This window comes from Dicentrarchus labrax, unplaced genomic scaffold, assembly GCF_905237075.1.
Source record: "Dicentrarchus labrax unplaced genomic scaffold, dlabrax2021, whole genome shotgun sequence".
Classification (NCBI taxonomy): Eukaryota; Metazoa; Chordata; class Actinopteri; family Moronidae; genus Dicentrarchus; species Dicentrarchus labrax.
Genome location: NW_026136712.1, coordinates 13,548,140 through 13,570,415, shown reverse-complemented (window position 1 = coordinate 13,570,415; position 22,276 = coordinate 13,548,140). Strand labels below are relative to the sequence as shown.

Here is a 22,276-nt window from a genome sequence, read left to right as displayed (position 1 = left end):
GATTACACCAAAGAATCAATGGTCTTAATTGTGCTGCTACATAATCCCTCAGGCACAGAAAGCCAGCCCTCCGCCTCCTCTGGCAACGGCAGCGTAGTATATTATTTGTGGTTTTCTGCTGTCCTATATAAACATTGATATTTGCTTGTCTCGTGCTCTAAATTGTGTCAGGAATTTGGACTGGTAATGATTAAAACAGATTTAATAATCTGGGCAATATGTTCATTTTGATGGTCGTTATCTGGATGCCAAAGTCAAGGGGGAGCTCCATCTGTTAAGATCGCTGCACATCTTTTGGTATGTATAGAAATCATTTTAGAGGGGAGATGTGTCCTTTTTCAGCTTTATTCCAAAATATTTAATACTTTTAGAACTGTTTTCAAGTTCCTGTGGGGGGTTAAAATGAAAGACTAAGGCTTGGACAAGGACATTGTGTTAATAGAGACATTGCGTTTTGTGCCTTTTATCATAATACCCTCAAGGGCTGTCTCTTGTTTTATTAATAGAATGGTTCAATGAATAGGTTGAAGAGTCCTGGGCTAACCCCGTCAGCATCCTCATTGTCGGTCCATAGTCTTGGACAGATGGCCGTCTTTATTCTAGCAGTTTGGTATATATGTACAAGTTTCTTGCAGACATGTCTGTGGCATTTGGATAATTACTGGTGTACATGCTGTATTTCTCTACTTTATGGAGATTTAAAAAAAAGATTTTTGTGTTAAACATGATGTGTGTGTGTGTGTGTATTTTTCCTGGCCCTAAGACCATTTCATTAAATTATACAACTATTGACTAAGGTCATATATTTGAAAGTAATTCAAATTTTTTCTTCTACAGATATTGGTCAATTAACAGTAAAGGTTGTCTGTTATCTTCAGATTTGCTATCACGGGCACATTATGTTTATTTATATATAAAGTTTCTGTGGGTAACAGTCATTTCTGTGCTATAAAAAGACTCAATTCAAGGATCTTCTGTTGATTAAACTTTATATACATGGTGTCATCCGCACACACGATACAAAGAGATTGAGTACTATCAATAAGACAGATGGGTGAAAGTTTGGTTATAGTAGTAGACATTTAAAAAAAAAGGTGTAAAATGGGTGATGAGAAAATGATGCACCTTGTTCCCTAACTCATGTTGTATAACTCATGTAGTTTTGGAGGGTGTAGGTTGCCACGGTATCCAACAGCCAACCACGTGTCACAACTGTAGCTTGTTTAGAGAGACCTGTTGGGAAGACAATAGAGGATTTTTGAGAAAGTCTACAAATGACAAAATTATATGTATGTACAGTACATCCATAATATTTGGAATTGGTATAATGTAAGGATCAGAGCATCTAAATTAGCCACAAATGGGAGACTGTTTTTCTTGTTGTTGTCAGGCCACCAACTAACCCTTCTAGGTAAAACTAACATCAATACAGAATCAGATGTTCTTGCCCCTTTGTAGCCATCAATCTTATAACACTAGAGAGCCTGTAAACGTATATTTAAGCTTTAACTCTGAAATAACATTAAGAACCAGACAGCATGTCAATATTCCCAGAAACTCTGTGCTGAACCTTTTCTGTTCATTTGACCTGAAAAACAGTTCCTTGCCTATCATCACAGATCATGCAAATTTAGTAAAATATGCATTACGTTCCTTTAATGCAATAACTGACTTTACATGTCCAGAATATGTCATGTAAAACAAAATCTGGAGTGTGTGCACACATACTCGAACATTTCGATTACATCAGAGGGATGGTTGAGAGAAAAAGAGAGATGTGTGTGATTTCAATCAATGATGCAGAAGAAGAGGATAAAGGGGGAGTGAGAGAGAGAAAGGGAGGGCGATAGGCTACTCGATTACCTGGGCTATGAGTGCCAGAGGACGTGGCAGAGGCAAAGCTGCATTAAATATGCAGCAGTACAAATTAGGATGCCAGGAGAAGGGGGGGGGGACTCAGCCACTTGCTCCCTCTCTGTTTCAAACTGTCAGCTCTCCTGTTGCAATGGCAGCCTCTCTCTTCTGTGGCCAACTTGTTTTGACATTTCCCCCAGCTCCAATCTGACATTTTCTCTTGGCCATTTCTCTGCTGCCTAACTTGCTTCACACTCGTTTTCCTGGCAAGTCACTCCCCTCCCCTCCCCTCTTGTTGGGAACCTGTCTCATTTTGGCTGGCAGTGTCTGCCGTTTCACCGTTCTGTCACTCTCGAACCGTTCCTCGCACGGGCACAAACACAAACACATTCAAATCCACGTACTAATGGACACACAGGTGCACAGTCCTGCACACCACCCAGAATATCTATGTTTGTGGGGACCATCGGCTTATTCAAATTAAAAAATGTGACTGTAAACAATATTTCAACCAATACAGTAAATTAATGTTTAGTTGGCTTATTATGTATTCACATATTTACTGACTTTAGCCCAAAACCTCGCACTTATCAGCCCCTTTAAAAAAGGTTGATAGTCAAAATATGATCATGTGTTATTATAGGATCTTTTTATAGGTAAAAATATAATGTATTTTTATTATTATTATTATTATTACATCCTAAACATAATTAACTAACTAATTAGTTTATTTATTTGCTTCATGACAGAAAACACTATAAAAAGGAGAAAATAACAAACTAAGTAACGACCATTTGCATACCCTCATGCTCTAGCTAGGTCGAGCAGAAAGTCTTCAATAAATTGCCTCAATTATTAGCCTTGAATTAATTAAAAATAGCTAGCTCTCTGGTTGGTGCCTTCTCAAGTGACAGAAAAACAAAAGACTTGGTGGCACAAATGCTAATGTTGCATCATGGAAATCTGCTCTTATCTGTTATTCCCCTGTGATGTAATACCTCATCATGTGTTATCACTTCTCTTTAAAGAAAATCGCATTTCATGTATTCTCAATATTAACTAATTTTCTCTGTAAACTTACTTAACTCATGCTAGCAACCGCCTGAGGGATGACTGAAATGTTAAGACTATGAAAACAATTATATTTTATCAAAATTACTGACAACCTATGTTATATATATATATATATATATATATATATATATATATATATATATATATACATAATATTAATATGTTTAGGCATTTAGTCCAACACTGTCTGACTTTCCACAGGTCTGTGCTTGTGCCCCCGCTCGAACCCCCAGGGGTTATGTCATGTATGAATAATGTAATCAGTTCCCGCAGCTTCTGTCAGTCTAATCTCTATCTTTATGAACTCTGTATGTGAGTGAGAGAGAATGAAGATTGAAAGTGTGTTATAAAAGTAGCAGGTGATAATGACATTTTTATTTTCAGATGAGACTCACTGCTGTATGTAGACGATGAGGACTCCGATCCAGGCTGTACAATGACCAGCTGAAGCGACTTCTGTGCAACAAAAAGATAGAAAATGATGTCTAATTTAGAAATACAAAATCATCAATAAGTAGAACACATATAGCCAATTTTACAGCCAGCCAAATAGGAAGGAAATTATCTTTTCCCTTCTGCTTGTTGGATTATCTATTAGCAACATAAAGTTTCTTGGCTGAAACTAGCTGGCTTTTATTCAAAAATGAAATCAAACCAGGAGACAAACATTAAGCATTAACTGTTGTGGAGGCTGCAGCTTTGTGAGTCAAATAATTGTTCAGTGGGGGAGGCATGCATTTTATTGACTGCCACGCAGTCCCTGTAGGTAACAGTTTACTTATATTGCTTTTAATATATGAATCATAGGAATCTTAAGTGAGCTGGAATCAGGGGATCACCAAAGTTATCACAATTTATTCTGAGAGGGGAAGTGAATGTGTGTCCAAAAATTTAATGGCAATTCGTTTTCAGATTTAAGTTTGGACCAAAGTGGTGGAGCAGCGGCCAGGCCAACATTGCCATCCCCATAGCCCTGCTGCTATCATGGCTAAAACCTTTAGTCAAATAATAAAAGAGTATCAAGGAGACAGATCTCCTTCCGTTCTTTTTGTTAATCCATCATCCACAAACTCTCACCACTGATCTGATTTAAAAACAATTATCTCTGCATTTCAGCATTTTTTAAATGATACCGACCAATGGGAATGCAGCGCGGCACAATAACTGATATTTTTCATTTTATTTTTTTCCAAGTAGGGGAGTGTGGACACTCTTACCTGAGTATTGTCGAGGAGAAGTGGATCTTTGACTACAGCTGCTCCACAGAGCTCCACCATCCACTCCATTTCGTCTGCAATAAACACGCGTGCACACAAATGTTTACTGTTTTGGGCAAGCCCCGTTTGATCAAGTATCTTTTGGTCACACCTTAATGCAATTCTCTCTGCTTTCACCTCTCTGCCCCCCAAGGGGATACTGAGCAGACTCATTTCAAGCTCAGACTTCCTTTGTTTGCTGGGATGGAAAACAGGTCAATACTTAAGTCTCCCCTCAAATCAATATGTGCATCTCAGTCAATCAGTCAACAGACATTTAACTTGGTTTAGGAAAAAATCTGTTTATAATTCAACATACATCAGACAAGCCTTAAAACAATCCAAATCGACAGGTTCCCTTGCTTGTTGCCGTTAAAATGAGAACAAACAATCAACTTGCAGTATATGCTGTAGATAACCTCATCACTTAACATGCACAAACGTGAGCAATTAAATAATGGATGGGTGGGCAAAAGAAAACAGACTCCATCCTCATATTTATGCCATGTTAAAGAAAGTCTTTAAACTCCTCACGCAAACTAGCAGATGTCGAGCCATTAGCAATGCTTCATCGATCCAGCAGGCAGCGGGAGGATGCTGCAGGAGCACTTTAAGAGCCCCAGGAAGAAGGGAACTGAAGAATGCTGCCTGGTGGGTTTTTAAGCAATGTGCCCCCTAAGACCTTCACCCATGATCTATCTGTCAATGTCAAATGTTGGAAGGGTAAATCCAAAAAAAAAAATTGCATAAAGGGGCAACCAAACTCCTTTCTACCTTGAACTTGGAGGTCATTAACAGTTTAAATCACGAGGAGCAAGGTTGCCAAACTAGTGTTGCAAGACACTGCGAGACCGGGTTATCTTTAAAAGATGAGAGCAGCAAAATAACTTTGGCCACGACTGAGGGCTCATTTCTATTTTCTTCACGGAAAAATCCAAGCAGCTATACTGACGCCATAGCAACCGCTGTGCAACATGACAACATCACAGCAAAAATCTCATATAACTCCATAGTCCATATTCAATCCATCCACACTCTGGAGGTACTTGTCATTCATTCTCCAGTGCTGAAATGACAGGGGTTAAATAACACACACAGTTCTCAAGTTGTTTTGAAATCTGTGTGAGATACTTTAACTGTCCTTTTATTGTTATTGTTCGCCGTCTCTGTAAAGCAAGGTGGGTGTCTACCAAAGTCCTGCAGGACATTGACATCAAAAGCACTGAAAGAAATGTGGTTGAGCAAAGTATTTCATGATTGATACTGAACAGTGCAAACAACATGACGGCTGGTGGAAAAAGGCAACAATTTCACAAAAGTGAAATAACACAGTAGTTTTTTTCTTTTGACAACATGTGCAAATAAAAGTGCAAAAATCCTTGGTTTTCTGGTTAGTTGTCAGAAACATTACTTAGGTGAGTGCTGTGTTTCTCAGATAAGCAAGAAAACTACAGGCAAACAGAAAAAGTAATTAGAGATAGCTATAAAGTGCATGACAGACATATTTTATGATATATCTGATTATATTGAAGCACAATGAGCAACCTTAGCTAGTCTCTCATTACATACATTATATGGTGCCATATTCAACAAATTCACATGCTGGCAGGTAAATGAAATAAAAAAAATAAAAAAAATCTCTGCTAAGCATGTAAATATGTAAATATGAACACTGAGATCCATACTTTACATGCTGACTGGACACTACTTGGACATGTCATGTTGCTGATGTGATTTACCTGTAGTCATGTCTGTAAAAGGCCCTTGGAAGCAGATCTTGTAGCCTTTCATGAGCAACTAAAGAGAAAAAGAAGATACAAAGTGAGGACAAAATAATCTACAGTGGGTTGTCTGCAGAAATTCTCTAATCGAGCAAAAGAGGACATTTTACTGACAATATTCAATATTATTATTATCCGAGTATGTTTCTGAACTCTTCACCTGTCTTAATTGTTACACTGGTAGCACTAAAACATTTCACAATTTATAACAGGTATTCTTCACTTACAGTGTAAAAAAAACCCTCAAGACCTTGCTCCTTTTTTGCTCTCGCTGTAATACTGTAAATTCAGGGATGAGTCGAATAGAAAAAAGCAAACAGAGCCACCTTCACTGAGGTAATATCACGCTTTAAGCACGCAAAGAAAAACGACTTGCCCGACACCGGGGACACATTGTTTTATTGCACTCCGGGTCAATAAGCTTGCTTGAAATGGGAATGTAAAACTGTTTCCTTGAACCATGGTAACCACCCGAAAGGAAATGTGGAACTCACATCACAGTCTCATATACAGTGAGTGGCTGGATGAAAGTGTTTGGAAGATAAATGTCCGAGCAGCTGGAGAGAGAAATACAAATTTCTCACACCTCCCTGTCTGTCCATAATGATCATTAGCCAGAGGTGCTTGGTGAGATGAAAAAGTGTTTCTGTTACAGATTTTTAATTTAGACAACACCTAATGTCCTTCAGGAGGTATTAAAGTGTGTGATGTGATAACATGCAAACACACGCACAAAACACACACACACACACACACACACACACACACACACACACACACACACACACACACACACACACACACACACACACACACACACACACACACACACACACACACACACACACACACACACACACTCAGAGTTTCTGATTTCCTGGGCATCAACATTCTGGTGACAGACTCCTGAGTCCTGGCACTTCATTTAATCTGTTAGTCTGTTTGTCACAGTGGTTGCAGGTAACAGAAGGTTCGTATGAACAGGACAATCTGTCTGGCTCCATCAAAGTGCCTGCGCTGAGTTGAAGCCACTTAAATAAGCCTGAAATTACTAGCTAATTCAATTAGTGGAGGTTCTTCAAAGGCAGCGATACGGCCAACATGACATCTAGCCGTTTCTAATTTTCCCCCTCAGTGGCAACAGAACTGGTCCTGCTGGCCTGACACCAAGAGGAAAATTACAATTAGCTTTTTTACAACAGGTCCTGAGCTAAGAGGCTGGTGCAACAGGAAGAAACCAGTTAAATTGCCGCTTGTTATTAGAAAACTTTACTTGATTTTCTTCATAGAATCAGAATATTCTTTGTCGGCGGACATTGTGCTTTCATAAACAATACAGATGGCAATAATTGTCAATAATAGCAACAGTCAATGTGCTGATTTGTGTTTTTCTTTCTTTCTTTCTTTCTTTCTTTCTTTCTTTCCCTTACAGGAAAAAGGTGTTGGAAGTGATATTTTTTTGTTAAAATAAGTGTTAAATAGCTCTCCATTCTAACAGCAGTGTCCAACAGGAGTGTTCAGTAAGTAACTTGGGTCTCCCAGTCCCTATTTTCTGCAGTAAACAGATAATACATTTTCTTGTATCCCGTTCCCACTTTATCCAATCAGGAGAGAGAACTCCATAAAGAGGCGGTCCTTTCTATGTCTTTAAAGGCAGGCAGCAGAATTTCAGTGTGGTGATGTGGGGAGGAGGGAGGGGACTGCTAACGACAAGAACGGACAGGAAATTAGCCAGAATTTCGCTTACAGCACCTTTAAGATGAGCGTTGTTCCGTTTGTCAGTTCTTTTAGGAACACAGATGTCTGCTGCTGACAGTGTATCAGGTGTTGAGATCGTGAGTGAGTGAGTGAGTGGCTGACTTCTCACTCGAGAGGAATCGAGAGGAAGCAGCTTTCATGCATTTAAGAATTAAAGATTTACTTTATTAATCCCCTATTGGAGAAATGTTTTCACTCTTTTTTTATTTTTATACACACACAGGCTGAAAGGCACACAGTCATGCACATGCAGGGCTTGTGGACATGCAAACATGGAGAGAGATGGTGGAGTAATGGGCTGCCACGTTAGCAGTGCCCCAGGAGCCGTTTTGGGATAAGGTGCCTTGCTCAAGGGCAGCTCTCCAGCTACCAGTCCACATTGTACAATTTTATATTGTGAGAAAGAGAAAGGTCTCTTCACTAGATACTAGATGCTATTTTTGGCTGATAGCCCTGCTTTCAGTTTGCTTCCCCGACTGTTGAATTACTGTAGTCTTTAACGGGGGTATCCTGGTAGTCCAGTGGGCTCAGAAGCAAATAATCATTTCAAAAATGTCTCTTTCCTATAGATCAAGAACATCATCTGCCTACAGGATAGGCGAACTTTGTCTTAGCTGCAGTGAAATGCTAGTTTAGTTTTTGTAATTTGACTTTAACAAATGCTACTGCTTCTTATTTAAGGTCACAGTTGTCTCAGACCCTGTGGCTAGCCTTGCCTAGCAGCCTAGCAATGCCATCCCACAGTTTTTTTTTTTCTTGACTCATTGTGGTCTAGCCGCACCAAGGATGAATTAGCATGCGCCAGATATCATTACGAGTTCACTCTAAAAGAGATGACAGATCCTTCACTCAGACAAGAACATAAACTCTTTCTCCACCTGATTGAGTTTACCAGCCCAGGGACACGCTGCAATGTAAAGAGCAAGTAGCTACATCTTTAATTCTGGAGATTAATGTTTTTTTGTACAAGGTCCTTGACAAACAAGTTTTATGAATATATGAATATAAAATAAAAATTAAATGAATGCACCGATAGCTGGACCCAGAGATCTATGATACTATAAAGAGACCGGACCAAATGGAGATTGCTTGGAGAAAAGTAAGCCAGGGAACTGGGCTGCCTGGTAAGTTCTGAAAATATGTGTCTGTTACTTGATTCCAGTTATTGGTTTTACTTGACTATGTTAGCATAGTCCTGATCGATCTAAACTCCGTTCAGACAACAAGCATTTTGAAAGTTCCTTGCTTGTCTTCTTGTGGACAGACGTGACAAAATATGGATTTAGACTTTTATAAATCAGCATCATGATATAGTTGTTTCAGCATCCTTTTAATCTGTTGATTCATAGCAATATCTGTTTCTTTCTGAGCCTCACATTGCTGTACTAAGCCAGATTAATGGGCAAATATTTACTTGTGCAATTAAACATGATCCCGCGAGGAATGAGGCAAAAATGTGCGACGTGTTTGGTGTGAACACACCATTACAGCTGCAGGTGGAAGAGAAGAGCCACTCTTCAATTCCCTCATGACTTGTACTTTGAGAGGCTATTTAGATCAAATAAACACTATATAACAGCCATCCGGTGTAAGTGTGTAAGGGACTCACGTTATTGTCTTGAGTGGTACGAGCTCTCATGGGGCCCTGGTGGTTGGGTCCATTCACCACATCACCTCTCACTTCAAAGAGAGACTGTTGGAAGACAATGCAAAATGACTTTGGCGTATGTGCATCAAGCAGGTGAACCTAAATCACAATGGTATAAAACCTTTCCTGTTGCTATTAGCTTTTAAATAAGCGATACAATGATTCACTCTCATCTGATAAAAGGACTGCTGACAGACAGCTAATATTATTTGATTTATTTCAAGGGTCAGGTGCGCTCCTAAAAGTACACTAAATATTCTTCAGTTTGACAGAACTCATCTTATAATTGTATGGAGTCCATCTCTACATACACTATATGATGCATAAAAATTATTCTAAACTAGCCTGGACGATGGAGAAATAGTTTTAAATTAATGGGGATATTAAACAAAGCTTGGCAAAGGGACTATACTTGCATAGCATAGAACCAGATGCGGGAATTGCTAAAGCAAATGGATGACAAATAATTTATGAGGTATCACAGTGAACCGCATGGAGAGATTCATCATGCAGCCTTAATTCAACATCGAGACATGAAGACAAGTAACAGGAAATCAGCACCGAGCAAATTCAAGGAGCACACAGACGAGCATACCTCATCTAAGAGTTTCATTTGTTTGAAGCACTCTGAAATCCCTGCGGAGAGGAAATAAGAACAAAAACTTAAGAGCTTATTGTCAGAAGCACAAACACTGCACTGGTGGTTACTGTATTATGTAACACTTTTATTCCAGCCTATCTCTCCACATCATGCTGTTTTGTATTTAGTATTAAATTGTTGTAAACCCATCAGTAATGGAACTTGACGATAAAGGGAGTCAGGACTTACACTGGAAGCTCACCACCCACTTCCTGCCTGCAATGCCAAGGAAGTACTTCAGCGTGCGCTCGCACACCAATTGTTCATCTGGCAGAGAAGCGAGAAGAAACAGAGATGTGTGAAAAGATGTGAAAGATTGTACGTAAATAAACACACATACTATGAGGTGTAGAAACAAACAGACAATATATGTAGCAAAAGACTACCTGTGTGCTCTTAGAAACCATGCTGAAAGCTTTGAGGCGATGCAAAATGAAGCACAATATATGACTATAACTAGTGCCCACTCTTCCCAGAAATTGCTTTTTTATTATGTTATCATTTATGCTGCTTAAATTTTAATTACTTTTGTAAATCCTGGTGTTAAGGTTTTATGCCTGTGAAGCTATTCGCTGTTCATTCAAACTGTCCGACATATAAATAACTGTATGCTTCTTCCAGCAACAATCTTTGCAGTGATACAGTGAGTGATTCCTAAAAAGTTACTTTGCAGTTACCACAAATACAAAATGGATCTCTATGATACAACCAGAAAGATTAAAAATCGCATGTTGACAAATCTCTATCATTTTTAATTTCCATATTGTCGGAAAAATGAATACAGAGAACAATGTCTTCTCTGTAGAAATGACATTCGAATTGCAGTATTTTCACCAGGCACTGCGCCAAACAGTTGGAATGAACAGTGAATAGCTTTCACAGGCATAAACCATGGTTGATCAGCAGGGTCAGGGGTTATTCTTCCTTCCAAAAAAGATATTAATTATCTAGGCAAGAGTGAAGTGCAAATTACTGACACCCCTTAAACATAACTCCATTTCAAATGATTAGTATTTGCTGCTAATGGTCAGAATGGGACACCTTTCCAACCTTTAAACCACAAACATCAAGAGGCCGAGTGTTCCCATTTTTTGGTTACCTGGGAAACAGCTGCCATTAAAAAAAAAAAAAAAAAAAAAAGGCTTCTTAAACAGTGACAGTTAATATGGTGCTTTGGAGACAGCAAGCTCTGAAATTAAAAATAATCTATCAGAGAGGGTAATTAGCAACAAGCGGATGAATGGAGGAGAGAGTGAGTGGGTGAGAGAGAAACAGAGAGCTTATCTCTAAGGAGCTCTTTCAAAAGACGCACAAAACAAGCTGTAACTACATGTGAAAAGAAAAATGTACTTCAGGAAATGCAAATGTTCCTACTTAAGAAAATATTTAGTGCGATTTAAAGTGGACTTTTCAATAGCTGATTTAATTGCTCTTCTGTGTATCAACCATGAATTGAAGGCCACTACACTTACAATGATAGAGTCATCATAGAGTCTCTGCTAAATGAACAGTGTTATAAAAACACGCTGCCAGCATGTGAGCAGACTTACCTGTGTGCATTATGATGTGGGTCACCTCTGGCGTTACTTGGGAGACAACACGGGCACCGACTCGCTTGGCAAACTTTTTCACCACAATCTACAGGCGAAACATCTGATTGGTTAAAGCATCCTACTATAGAAAGAGCTAGACAAACACATTTACTGGCTGAATGGGTGAATGGGCACCTGTTCACTGGGGCCTAATCCAGATGACACTAGCACCATCTTGGCTTTACTTCTATCTTTCGGAGGAGTGTTATTTTCTTTGTCTTCTTGCCCATCTGATGGTGAACCATTGCTCTTTAGTGTTTTGGCTGCTGAACCTGAACTAACTGTTTTGGAGGCTCCGGTACCTTTTACACTCGTTCCTGTGTGTGTGGAGCGCTGCGCTGCTGATGAGAGAGAAAAATAACAAATAAAAAGTCATCAAAAGTTAGACAGAACTTAATCTGCTCAAACCCAACCCAGTTCATGTGCTACTGGAAGACTGAAACACATTTTATCTTTCTTAGAAAAACATGTGTCACAGTCTTTCCAACTCTACACCAGTCACCGTACCCATCTCTGCAGTGCTGCCATGCTTTGACATACCGGGCTGTGTGACCCCTTTGCCATCAGATGGTCTCGTGTTGGGCTCTTGTTCTGCTTCTGCAACAGACTTCCTGCAAAAATACGAGTACATAAACTTTTGTAGAACACTGAAGGAAATTAGACAACATGGTGCAGAGGGTAGCGACTGCAGCAAATTTGTATATTTATTAATATTACGCTTGATCTATTTCTGATTGTTCACGTATTTGCATTTGCAGGGTGACCATTGCTTTAAAATTCTGCTATTGTCTTTGAACTTTAGTACTTTGTTCATGCTGGAGATAAAAGAAGTCTGACCAATTTACATCCAACATTTCTGCAACAACTCCCACAACTCCTCTCTTAATGGACATTAAACAGAACAATAAACAACAGTGCAAAACCCTACTTAAACCCAAGAAACAAAAGGGTATATTTTACTTAATGAAGCTATCAAACATAGCTAAAGATTGTAGATTCACACTGGGATACAGTGCAGTCACAAAGTATTAGGACAGGGACACACTCCTGCTGTGTTGGCTCCAGCATATAAAATGTGAAATAAACACACAATCGCTATGGGGGTGCTGATTGTCAGCTTTAATTTGAAGGTGTTTGCATCCACAATATGTATCGCTGCCTTTTTATACAGGACAGAAAGTAACTGCTCAAGTTAACATACACTTAAAAAGGTTCAGTGTGTAACATTTAGGCGAATCAATTAGCAAAAATTGAATATAATACTCGTAGGTATGTTTTTATTAGTGTATAATCACCTGAAAACAAGAATGGTCATGTTTTCATTACCTTACAATGAGCTATTTTTGTTTACAGAGGGAACGGTTCTGCCATGTTGAACTGCCACGTTTCTACAGTGGCCCAGAATGGACAAGCCAAACAGTGGCTCTAGATAGAGCCTGTCACATTTTTCATATTTCGAAGAAACTATAGACCCGCAACGTCTGTAGCTCATTCTAAGGTAACGAAAACAGAATTCCTATATTCAGGTGATTATACACTAATGGAAACATATTGTTTCTATGAATATTATGTTCCATTTCTGCCAAAAGATCCTTCTAAATGTAACAAACCAGACCTTAAAATAAAGTCACTATTTAGTTGCAAATCCTTTGTTGTCAATAATTGTCAAACATGAGCAGATACTTGCTTTCTTCCCTGATGATGTTCCAACTGGTCTGATCCCTTTGATCCATGTCAAGTGACTGACTTAGCCAATCAAGAATATTACACTTGGCAGCCTGGAGTCTGGCATGCTGCATTATGTACCTCTAAAGCTGAACAGCAGCAATTTAAGTTCATAGTCATTGTTTCACTTCAAATAAAATATGCTGGAGTAGAGCCGAAGTAATAAAGACCAAAACATTGTCCTTACACTCTCTGACTGTGCTGTGCAGTTGTATTAAGTAGGAAGATGTAAAGGTTGGATCAGACCTCAGTATTGACAGAAACTCAATATCCAATTACTCATGTCTTTTGTTATCAGGAGATTACAAGCTATTGTATAACTCATATGAATAAAGTTTTCTTTTGGGTTCATTTATTCACTCAAAGACACACGAAATACTGACAACTGGCAGCGAGCCTACATTTAAATTACCTGCACCAAAGTGATAATGGCTCATTGAAAACTTGTCATATACTCTCTAATGCCAACTATTCTTTCCCATTTCTTTTCCCAGTGCGCTCATGGAGTGTACGCCTTTTTAATTTAGAACTTGTATAGTTAAGGCCCTCTGTGTTTTCATCTTCTGCTTTTTTTTTCTCCATCTTTCCCTCTCTCTTGCCTGGAGGACAGCACTTAGAACCCTGCAAGGCGAGAGGTTGGGGGGAAGCAGTCAAGCAGGAGAGATAAATTACTGTGGCAACACAAGTTTCCCTCTAAGTGCTCTAAATGACATATAAGATGCAGTCAGTAATGACTTTTTTATTCTCCACAGCATAAGCAGATTCTGGGTTCATTAGTGAGATTATCCGCCTGTCCTCTTGAGATGCATCACCCTCTGAGAACCAGACTAGCAACACACACAGACACACACACACACACACACACACAGACACACACACACACACACACACAGACACACACACACACACACACACACACACACACACACACACACACACACACACACACACACACACACACACACAAACACACACACACACGCTAAGTTTCTCCTTCAGTTAAAGAGTGAAAGAGACCAATTACATGCCACTTGCTCCAGTTATTGTTCTGCTTAATATGGCAGTGTTGAAATATAGCTCCATTTAAAATGTATTAACAATGTATACAACCCTCTGAGGAGAGAAATACAACACACCAAGGCAGATATTATTTCATTATATTTGTTACTGAAGTCAGATTTGACTTTAAAGATTGTCACAGCGGATTAGATAACTGGCATAGTGACAAACCCAAAAAACGTCCTGCTAACCAGGCTAGCTAGCTAAGCATTCCTTTAAAGTTACATGTACTTTGTAGGCACTGATTATTACCACATATATAAAACTAAATAAGACCAGAAAGATCAAAAGTCACATGTTGACAGATCTACCTATATTATCAGATGGATGAATACACAGAATAGTCAATCTTAAGAATGTCCTCTCTGTAGGAATTACCAAGAAGAACCAGTTTCAAACTGTCCCAATTCCTGAGAATCATTTAACTGCGTTATCTACTTCTCAAATCATTTCCTGAAAACAACAAACAATGGCATAATGTCGCGAGGGAAACTTTTTGGTCTTCATGTTAGACAGGCAGTGTTTATTTATAGTTTGACTGGTTGTACGTGATGCTTGCTGTTTCAGTAAGACAGTTTTGTTTTTCCGCAACAGAGATTAAACGTCCTGTGTGTAAGAGCTATTGGCAGAAATGGAATATAATATTCATTAGTGTATAATCACCTGAAAATAAGAGGAAGAGGTCCTGTTCTACAGAGTCAGCCATGTTGAACTTCCATAACAAAACAGACAAACCAAACATTGGCTCTAGATAGGGCCTTCTGCGTTTTTCACAGCCACCATAGTTTATCCTACACGCTTAGAAAGGGAGGGCAATGCGAGGGGCATTCAGTTGGTTGCAATCTGCAACTTCACAGCTAGATGCCACTAAATCCTACACACTAGTCCTTTAATTATTAAAGCTAAACTTAAGCACATATGCACTATTTTTGTGCACTTTTTCCTTCCTAAATATTGTGTTTTTATTTTCACTAAACTTTAACTTCTTGTGATTAAAAACGTCCTTACAAAAATGTTGTAGTTAATAGTAATAAAGTACTAATTTACAATAACAATAAATACGTATAATTTATTTATGTATTTTCTTTCACGGTACATTTTTTTCAATCAGGGAAATCATATCAGGAGAGATGAAAAACAGTAGCACTAGTCCACTCTACCATGCTTTACTCACCGGTCTGAACTTTGGCCTAGGTTCTGATCACATGGGAGGGGTCTGTGAGCGTCTGGGCCTGGGGACACAAAACAACCACCAGCTCTCAATATTTTAACTAAAAAGAAAGGCTTCAGTTTGGGGTCACTAGGTATGCTTCTTAAAAAAAAGAAGATAAGATAGAAATCACGTATCTTTGCTTTGATCTGCACTTCATATTAAATTTTAAAACTGGGTAAAGTTTCATGTTCAATACCACAAATTTCAACATTGTACTTCAGCCTTCTTTATATACAAAATCACTAAACTATTTACCTTAAAAATGCAGGAGTGGGTGATTTCTTGGCATTTCTGCTTAAGAAATGTCATAAAAAATAATAATCTACAAAGCAGTTAATTACCTAATCATGTCAGCTTTTCCTTATCTGCTCACCTGTGCTTTTGCCACTCTGATTTGTTTTTGAGGGGACTTCTTTTGTGGGACTGTCTTCCTTCTCCTGAAGCACCTCTGACACCAGAGCCATCAGCTTCTCCAACCTCACCAGCTCCTTCTGCATCTCTATCTTTTGCTGAATGAGGAGAAAACAAAGTAAAGTAGAACACCTTATAATTACAAATGAGTCATACATTTGAATAAAATGCAAGGCGGGGAATAAGAGGAAAAAAGAAAGTCGCAATGCAACATTTACGACAAAAAATAAATAAATGAAGGGAAACATAGGGGCTGCATATTTGATGTCTTGCACTTGACGTATGAAAACAATAAGAACTGTCAATCAGTGAGGAGGGAACCACACTCAGTTAGAGCCAGTTAGTCATTATTGGAAGGGAATGGGTGCTTTTCCAGCCAGACAGCACTTAGTGAGGAGAAAACATGGCAGAATAAGAGACAAGGAAGGTGATTATATGAAGTGACAACAGCTTTTCAACTGGTGGTTATTTGGAAGAACAGAGTGTATTGGTTTAAAAGTCTGTCTCTTTCAATGCTTCACCGAACTAATACTTTGAATTTCACCCTATCATCCAGCGCGAGTGCATTGATTATGTATACAGGCACACAAACACGCAGCGCAATAATACGAAACCTCTGTATTTTCAGATGTGTGTAATCCAGGGCCCCTTTCTAAACCCCAGGGCGTGAAACTTGAACTCCCCAGTCAAATACAGTCGACAGATAAAAGTGAGAGCGCTGGAAGATGGATGAGGTAGAAAACAAGAATCATCTCCTAGGCGGCATTTCCTCTAACGTAAATGAAATGCAATTTAGAAAGCTGCTGAGGGGGACATTTTTTACTGAGCGAGGTAGTCTGTCATCCAGAAGCTGACAGTTTGGTTTGGGAAAAGTGCGGTGGCTGCCCTCTCTGGGGCGTAACGTGACAGTGCATCACTGGGTGCACAAAGCAACCACGTAACTGATATACTGAATTAGATGTTATTTTTCTAAAACAATGTATTTCTTACAGCTGTGAATAAAAAAGTAATTGAATACATAATCACATTTACCTGCGTAACAAGGACTCCGCTTGAAAATTGTGATGATTCCATGGAAACAATGGGGTCATTTACTGGAACATCACCTGCAGAGAGCAAAAAATCAAACTGATTTGTCTAAATGCTTTTTTTCCCCTCCCACCGACACACAAATTGTAACAGTGGGAAACAACACAGTAAGCACATCTTTGGCAGAGTTATTGTATTGCTTAATCTCAGCAGGCTGCAAATCTAAACACGAAGCCTTAAAAAAATAAAAAAAGAGGCTATTTTGGTTACTGAGAATCAACTTACATTCATCTGGTGTGCCAAACAAGTCCACAGATGCTTGGCTGGAATTAACGCAGTCAGGGCTCGGGCACGCAGGTGGATGGCTCGACTGTTGTGCCCCATCAGCTGTAACACCCCCACATCTATTAGCCTCACTGGAGTCGCCCTGTTCCTGGGTCACAGCAGCGGGAGGAGCAGATGTTCCGAAGATTTTAGTCAAAGTTGGTAATTCCTCTTCACTACAATCTGACGAATCGGATGACGACTCGAGCCTCTGGGCCCGCGTCCTCTTCCTGGGCATGCTCTTGATGGAGGAATGGGCGCTGAGCTCTCCACTACCCCAGCTGTGTGACCCTGCTTCATGGACAGCTGGCATTCCAAGGCCATCAGGAGTTAAAGAGGACTCTGCATTTAAAACACTTTCAGCAGTGTGGACTGTATGTTTTTCACTGGCAGATGAACTGTGCACCAATATGCTGTCTCCTGTCTCCTCCACTTTGTTGGCCTCGTACAACGTACAATCAAGCTGATTCTCTGTAATTTGAGAACAATTTGAGGGTTCGTTTAGCTCCTCGTGTTCAACGGCTGTGAAGCAGAGCCCAGAATCTACGACTTGAGGTACAGCAGAAAGATGAGGACTTTCTATTTCACGTTTTGACACTTTATTAGGAGTAAGGGTGCTACTAACACTATTCCTGGAGAGACAGTTACCATCAGCACGGTCCTGATCTGAACAACTACTATCAGAGAAAGAGGCTTCTACCACCACTTGATCTGGTTTCTCGACAACTGTTCTTCTTGTCAGGCCAGGTGAGTTAGAAGGGGAGATCAAATCACTACAAGATGAGTTCTCATTGACTCTTAATGCCTCTTGGCTGGGAATTTCAGATACCTTTGTGGAAATCAGATTTTCTGCAGATTCAGCATCAGACCAGTTCTCCTCTGCTTCAGCACTCTGCATGTATTCTCGGTCTGAACTACAGCTCCTTTTCACTTTTGGACCACCAAGATGGAAAGATTTCCTTTTAGTGGCTTTGAAGCTCCTGAGCAGCTGCTCTGTGTCCAGTTCGCTGTCATTCTTATCCTCCTCGTTTTCTATAACAACACGTTTAGTCTCGCAAGCTGAAGCCTCAAACTGAAGATTTTTTGGGAAAGGATTTGTTGGATTGTCACTTTCAAGTGTTGGATCTATCACAGCAGCAGCAGTTGGACTTATAGAGCTTGGGACGACAGGGACATAACAAGCAACACCAGCTTCAGACAAAGTTTCAGAATTTGGCACTTCAGCAACGGACTCTTCAGCATCTTGTGTTGGTCTCACATAAGACGTTTTCTCACCAGACTCAATGTTTTCTATTTCTCCTAAATCTTGATCATAAATACATCCATTTCTTTCAGCCACCTTTGTTGTTGGTCCACTCTTAGGTGATGCCGTATTATCCAATGTTCCCCCTTTAGCATCCTCAGATTGCTTTGCAGAATCTTTGTCTTTTTCAAGTATTTTGGCTTTAAAGTGTGCTTTCTTGTGACCTTCCTGGACTTCCTCAGTGAAGACTTGAAGTCTCCTACTTCTCCTGGTGCTCCTCATGAGAGGGGTTTCTTGGTCCTCGCTGCTAGGGTAATTCTCAATATGAACTTGAACTTCTTCTGACCTTGGTCTAGTCTTAGGACTGGTTTCTCCATTTTGAACTCCAACCAGAACAAGGGGTTTCGGCACTCTTGCGGGCTTGCCTTTTTCTGACCTTATGTTTTTACCTTGCCTCTTGTCTGTTTTCTTTTGCTCAATACTTTCTGACTTTGCCTTAGTTTGCTCTAGCAAATCACTGTCAACTTGCTGCAGAGTGTTTCGTGACCTTTTCTTTGACTTACTTTCTGGTTGCTGTTGTCCAATATCAGATACAGGATCGGGAACCTCATGTTTGCCATTATTTTTGTCACTTTCTGACAAGTTGTTGAACATTTCCCCATGTTTGTCTATACCACTTTCCTCCATCTGTTCTGCTTCTTTAAAAATGTCACTACTGGTGTCCTTTACTTCTTCTATCGTTTGTTGCTCTTCCTCCATATCGCCTTCACTTTTATCTTCAGAGTTTGTTTTCTTGACAAAATCCGCAGGAGTGAGAGTGTTCTTCCTTCTTCTAGAGACTGTGTCGGGCACTGTTTCTTTAGGTGTTGGTGGTTCAACAAAAACATTAGGTGGCGGGGAGATGAGCCTGTTCCCTCTTCGCTCTCGTCTGTAGACGGCCCCAAACACCTGCTCTTCAAGGGCTTTAGCACGATCCGACCTCCTAGGATTCACATCACTATTTTGTTGCTGGACATCTATTGTTGAAGTGGAAGAACAGCTGTCAGAGTCATCTGTGTCTTCGTTGGGTTTCTCCAACTCAAGACTTCCTTCAGCTGGAACTTTCATGAGCCACTCAGCAACTTTCTCTAAACTTTTCTTCCGTTTCTGATCAAGAATCTTGTCAGGCTCCAAATTCTTTTTCTGCTTCTTCCTTGAGGACTTTCTTAAAGGTTGGTTTTCAGTCTCGTCTGGAATTATTATTTTCCCCAATTTGGGAACCGTTTTGCGTGTTGATGTTGCCTTTTCCACAACTTCTGACATTTCTGTTTCCATTGGTTCGAAATTATCAGTAGGGCTGTGCATTTTCTTGTCAGAAGTTGGTGGGGCCTCCCCGAGGCCACTGTCCAGGCCTTCATTTTCTTCTGTCGTCAAAGGACTATTGTTAAGTCCCATAAGTCTTGCAAATCCATTCTGGGCTAAAGAAAAATGGGAAATGTCAAATAATTAACCTTTTGGAAGACAAAACACTTTTGAAATGAATAATTTGTAACCTCAAGTGTTGTCTACCACTGCCTACTACTACTAGCTTTTAAATAAATAAATAAAAAACAATCTGCAAATGAATATGAGGTGAAAAGATGCACCACCATACAAGGTCTCATGATTGTACCTGCTATAGTTGAAGAGTGAGACCTTGGAAGATCATTGTCGGCATTTTCCACATTGTCACAGTCAGTGCCAGGTGTATCTCTAGATGACACATCATGGTGATATTTAGTAGCATCAGAATTTGTGACTCTGGGCAGAGGGAAAATACAAGGTGAGCTAATATTGTGAATCAATTAGCATCTGCATTATTTAAAACGAGAAGTTAAATGTTAATGTCCAAATTTCTTACCCTGATTGTCCATTCTGCTGCGACATTCCAGTAAAGTCTGAAAACATGAACATAATGTTATTAGGTAATGCAACGCAAGTTAATTTTACAAAGTCATTTTTTAGAAGTTTGTGATGTAGTCTTACAGTTTGTGCCAGTGTCGTGTTCATATGCCTGTATCATGTCCTGCAAACCTGCTACAAGTCTCTGAAACCCAGGACTCTCCTGCAGGCTCCTGTATGAGTAAGGAAAATGCATGTGTTATGATAATGCAAAAGTATTAAAAAATAATTAAAATCTTATTAAATTCATCCAACCTTTTGGTTATCTTGGCTTTACACACTGGACAGTTAGCCCTGTTTTGTTTGGTGTTGTCCAAAAGTTTCATCATACAAAATCTGGTGAAAAAGAAAAACACATATATTGTTTGTAAGCCATGTAAAAAAAATATTAAAATGTCACTTTATTTAGCAAAATGAGGAGTAATGGAACATTAATTACTTGCAAAACTGGTGGTCACACTTTGTGGATACAGGTGCAGTCATTAAATCCAAGCTAAAGTTGAAAGAAAGTATGAAGTGAGTAAAGAGCATGAACTTTTAATTCACCAAAAATAGTTAAAATAGTATAAATGCAGTAGATTTTGTTTATTTAACTTCTTGCTGAGAATGACACTCACCATATGGGACACTGTAGAGTCTCCCAAAGGACTGAAATGCCTTGTTTGACATCTGTGGCCTTTGGGGTTTTCATTGTGATGTTTAAAAACTACAAATGAAAAACAAAGCAGACACATAGAGACTGTAAACAATACACTCCTTTCAAAACTATTAGACATAAACTAAACAGTGAGCATGTCAATGGTAGAGCTGGTATTTGATGCCATTTAGCCATCCTTATAGCAAACACAGCTTAATTCAGTGATGGGGAAGGTAGGAGCATGGATAAACAGTGCATGAGTGTTGTTGTTGTGCTGCACAATTGTGTTGTCTAAACTACCAAAAACAAAATATTTACTCTGACAGATTTCTCCCAAATTTTCAAAAATTGAATACCAGCTGAAACTGTAGTTATACTTTCTATTATCATGCATGGCACTGACAGGAATGAACTGGACCACAGGGTTTACACACACATGAGCAGATACTAAAATATATATCAAAACTTGTATTTTTTGTTATTGTTATATAAAAAACTTGCATGGCTTTCGTTAGGTTATGACAATTGTATAACTGTGCACTTTGATCATGCCACATTTACTGCACATATAGACTTTATTGTTATGCAGATAGCAGGTTATAATGCGTTATTTATTAAAAGTTACTAAGGCTACTGCAGTATATATTGGCTGGCTTATATACATGCTCAAAACTTGGTTTTGAAGCACGAAATCAGACTTGTAAAGCAGCAAAACGTTAAAAACAGCAAACAGGTGATAAAACACGATATTCCAGTAACATCAGTCACAATTCACACTCAGTGGAAATGTTCAGTAAGCATATTGTAACGTTATAAAAACCTAATTTCATGTTTATATACAGTGTCATTAGCTTAAATTGGCAGCTAATCATTTGCTGCTATGGTTTATTGTGAGAGGTTCACTTAAACAACTAACGCTAATACTTCTGGGATAAAAAACAATCGACGCGAATATGTCGACAGACCAATGAGTAACTCACTGAGCACATCACAGTTTGTGAAATGCCACTGGTTCGTTGTAAATAAAATGTTTACCTTGTTGTCTAACAGGTCAGAGTTGTCAACACAGGAACCACCCGCTTCAGTTTTCCCGCAACTAGCGTCTTCTTCTG

The 22,276-nt window shown here is 39.3% G+C and overlaps 1 protein-coding gene across 5 annotated transcripts; it reads right to left on the bottom strand.

The window, feature by feature from the left end:
• Positions 1-972: 972 nt before the first annotated feature.
• On the bottom strand, positions 973-22,267 carry LOC127373594 (breast cancer type 1 susceptibility protein homolog). Of its 5 annotated transcripts, none has more exons than XM_051418206.1 (21): positions 22,200-22,267; positions 21,145-21,233; positions 20,967-21,020; positions 20,783-20,863; positions 20,612-20,700; positions 20,487-20,523; positions 20,259-20,386; positions 17,326-20,064; positions 17,044-17,117; positions 15,974-16,109; positions 15,562-15,619; positions 12,111-12,214; positions 11,739-11,944; positions 11,562-11,649; positions 10,201-10,278; positions 9,967-10,007; positions 9,333-9,416; positions 5,924-5,981; positions 4,146-4,219; positions 3,324-3,384; positions 973-1,233 (listed from the first exon to the last, which is right to left on the bottom strand). In XM_051418206.1, the coding sequence occupies exons 2-21, from the start codon at positions 21,216-21,218 to the stop codon at positions 1,139-1,141; spliced, it is 4,359 nt and encodes a 1,452-aa protein (XP_051274166.1). In that variant the 5' UTR covers positions 21,219-21,233; positions 22,200-22,267; the 3' UTR covers positions 973-1,138. The 5 variants fall into 5 exon arrangements, with proteins under 5 accessions (XP_051274166.1, XP_051274167.1, XP_051274168.1 ...); XM_051418207.1 differs by having other exon boundaries at positions 11,739-11,941; XM_051418208.1 differs by having other exon boundaries at positions 12,144-12,214.
• Between the last annotated feature and the right edge of the window lie 9 nt (positions 22,268-22,276).

What these genes read in the sequence shown, in the direction of transcription:
- LOC127373594 (XM_051418206.1), bottom strand. Translation starts at nt 21,218, where the DNA reads ATGAAAACCCCAAAGGCCACAGATGTCAAACAAGGCATTTCAGTCCTT. An exon ending in TGTGACCACCAGTTTTGCAA is followed by an intron (nt 20,864 to 20,966) that starts GTAATTAATGTT and finishes CTTTTTCACCAG; the next exon opens with ATTTTGTATGATGAAACTTT. An exon ending in CCACATCATAATGCACACAG is followed by an intron (nt 10,279 to 11,561) that starts GTAAGTCTGCTC and finishes CTTCTCTGCCAG; the next exon opens with ATGAACAATTGGTGTGCGAG.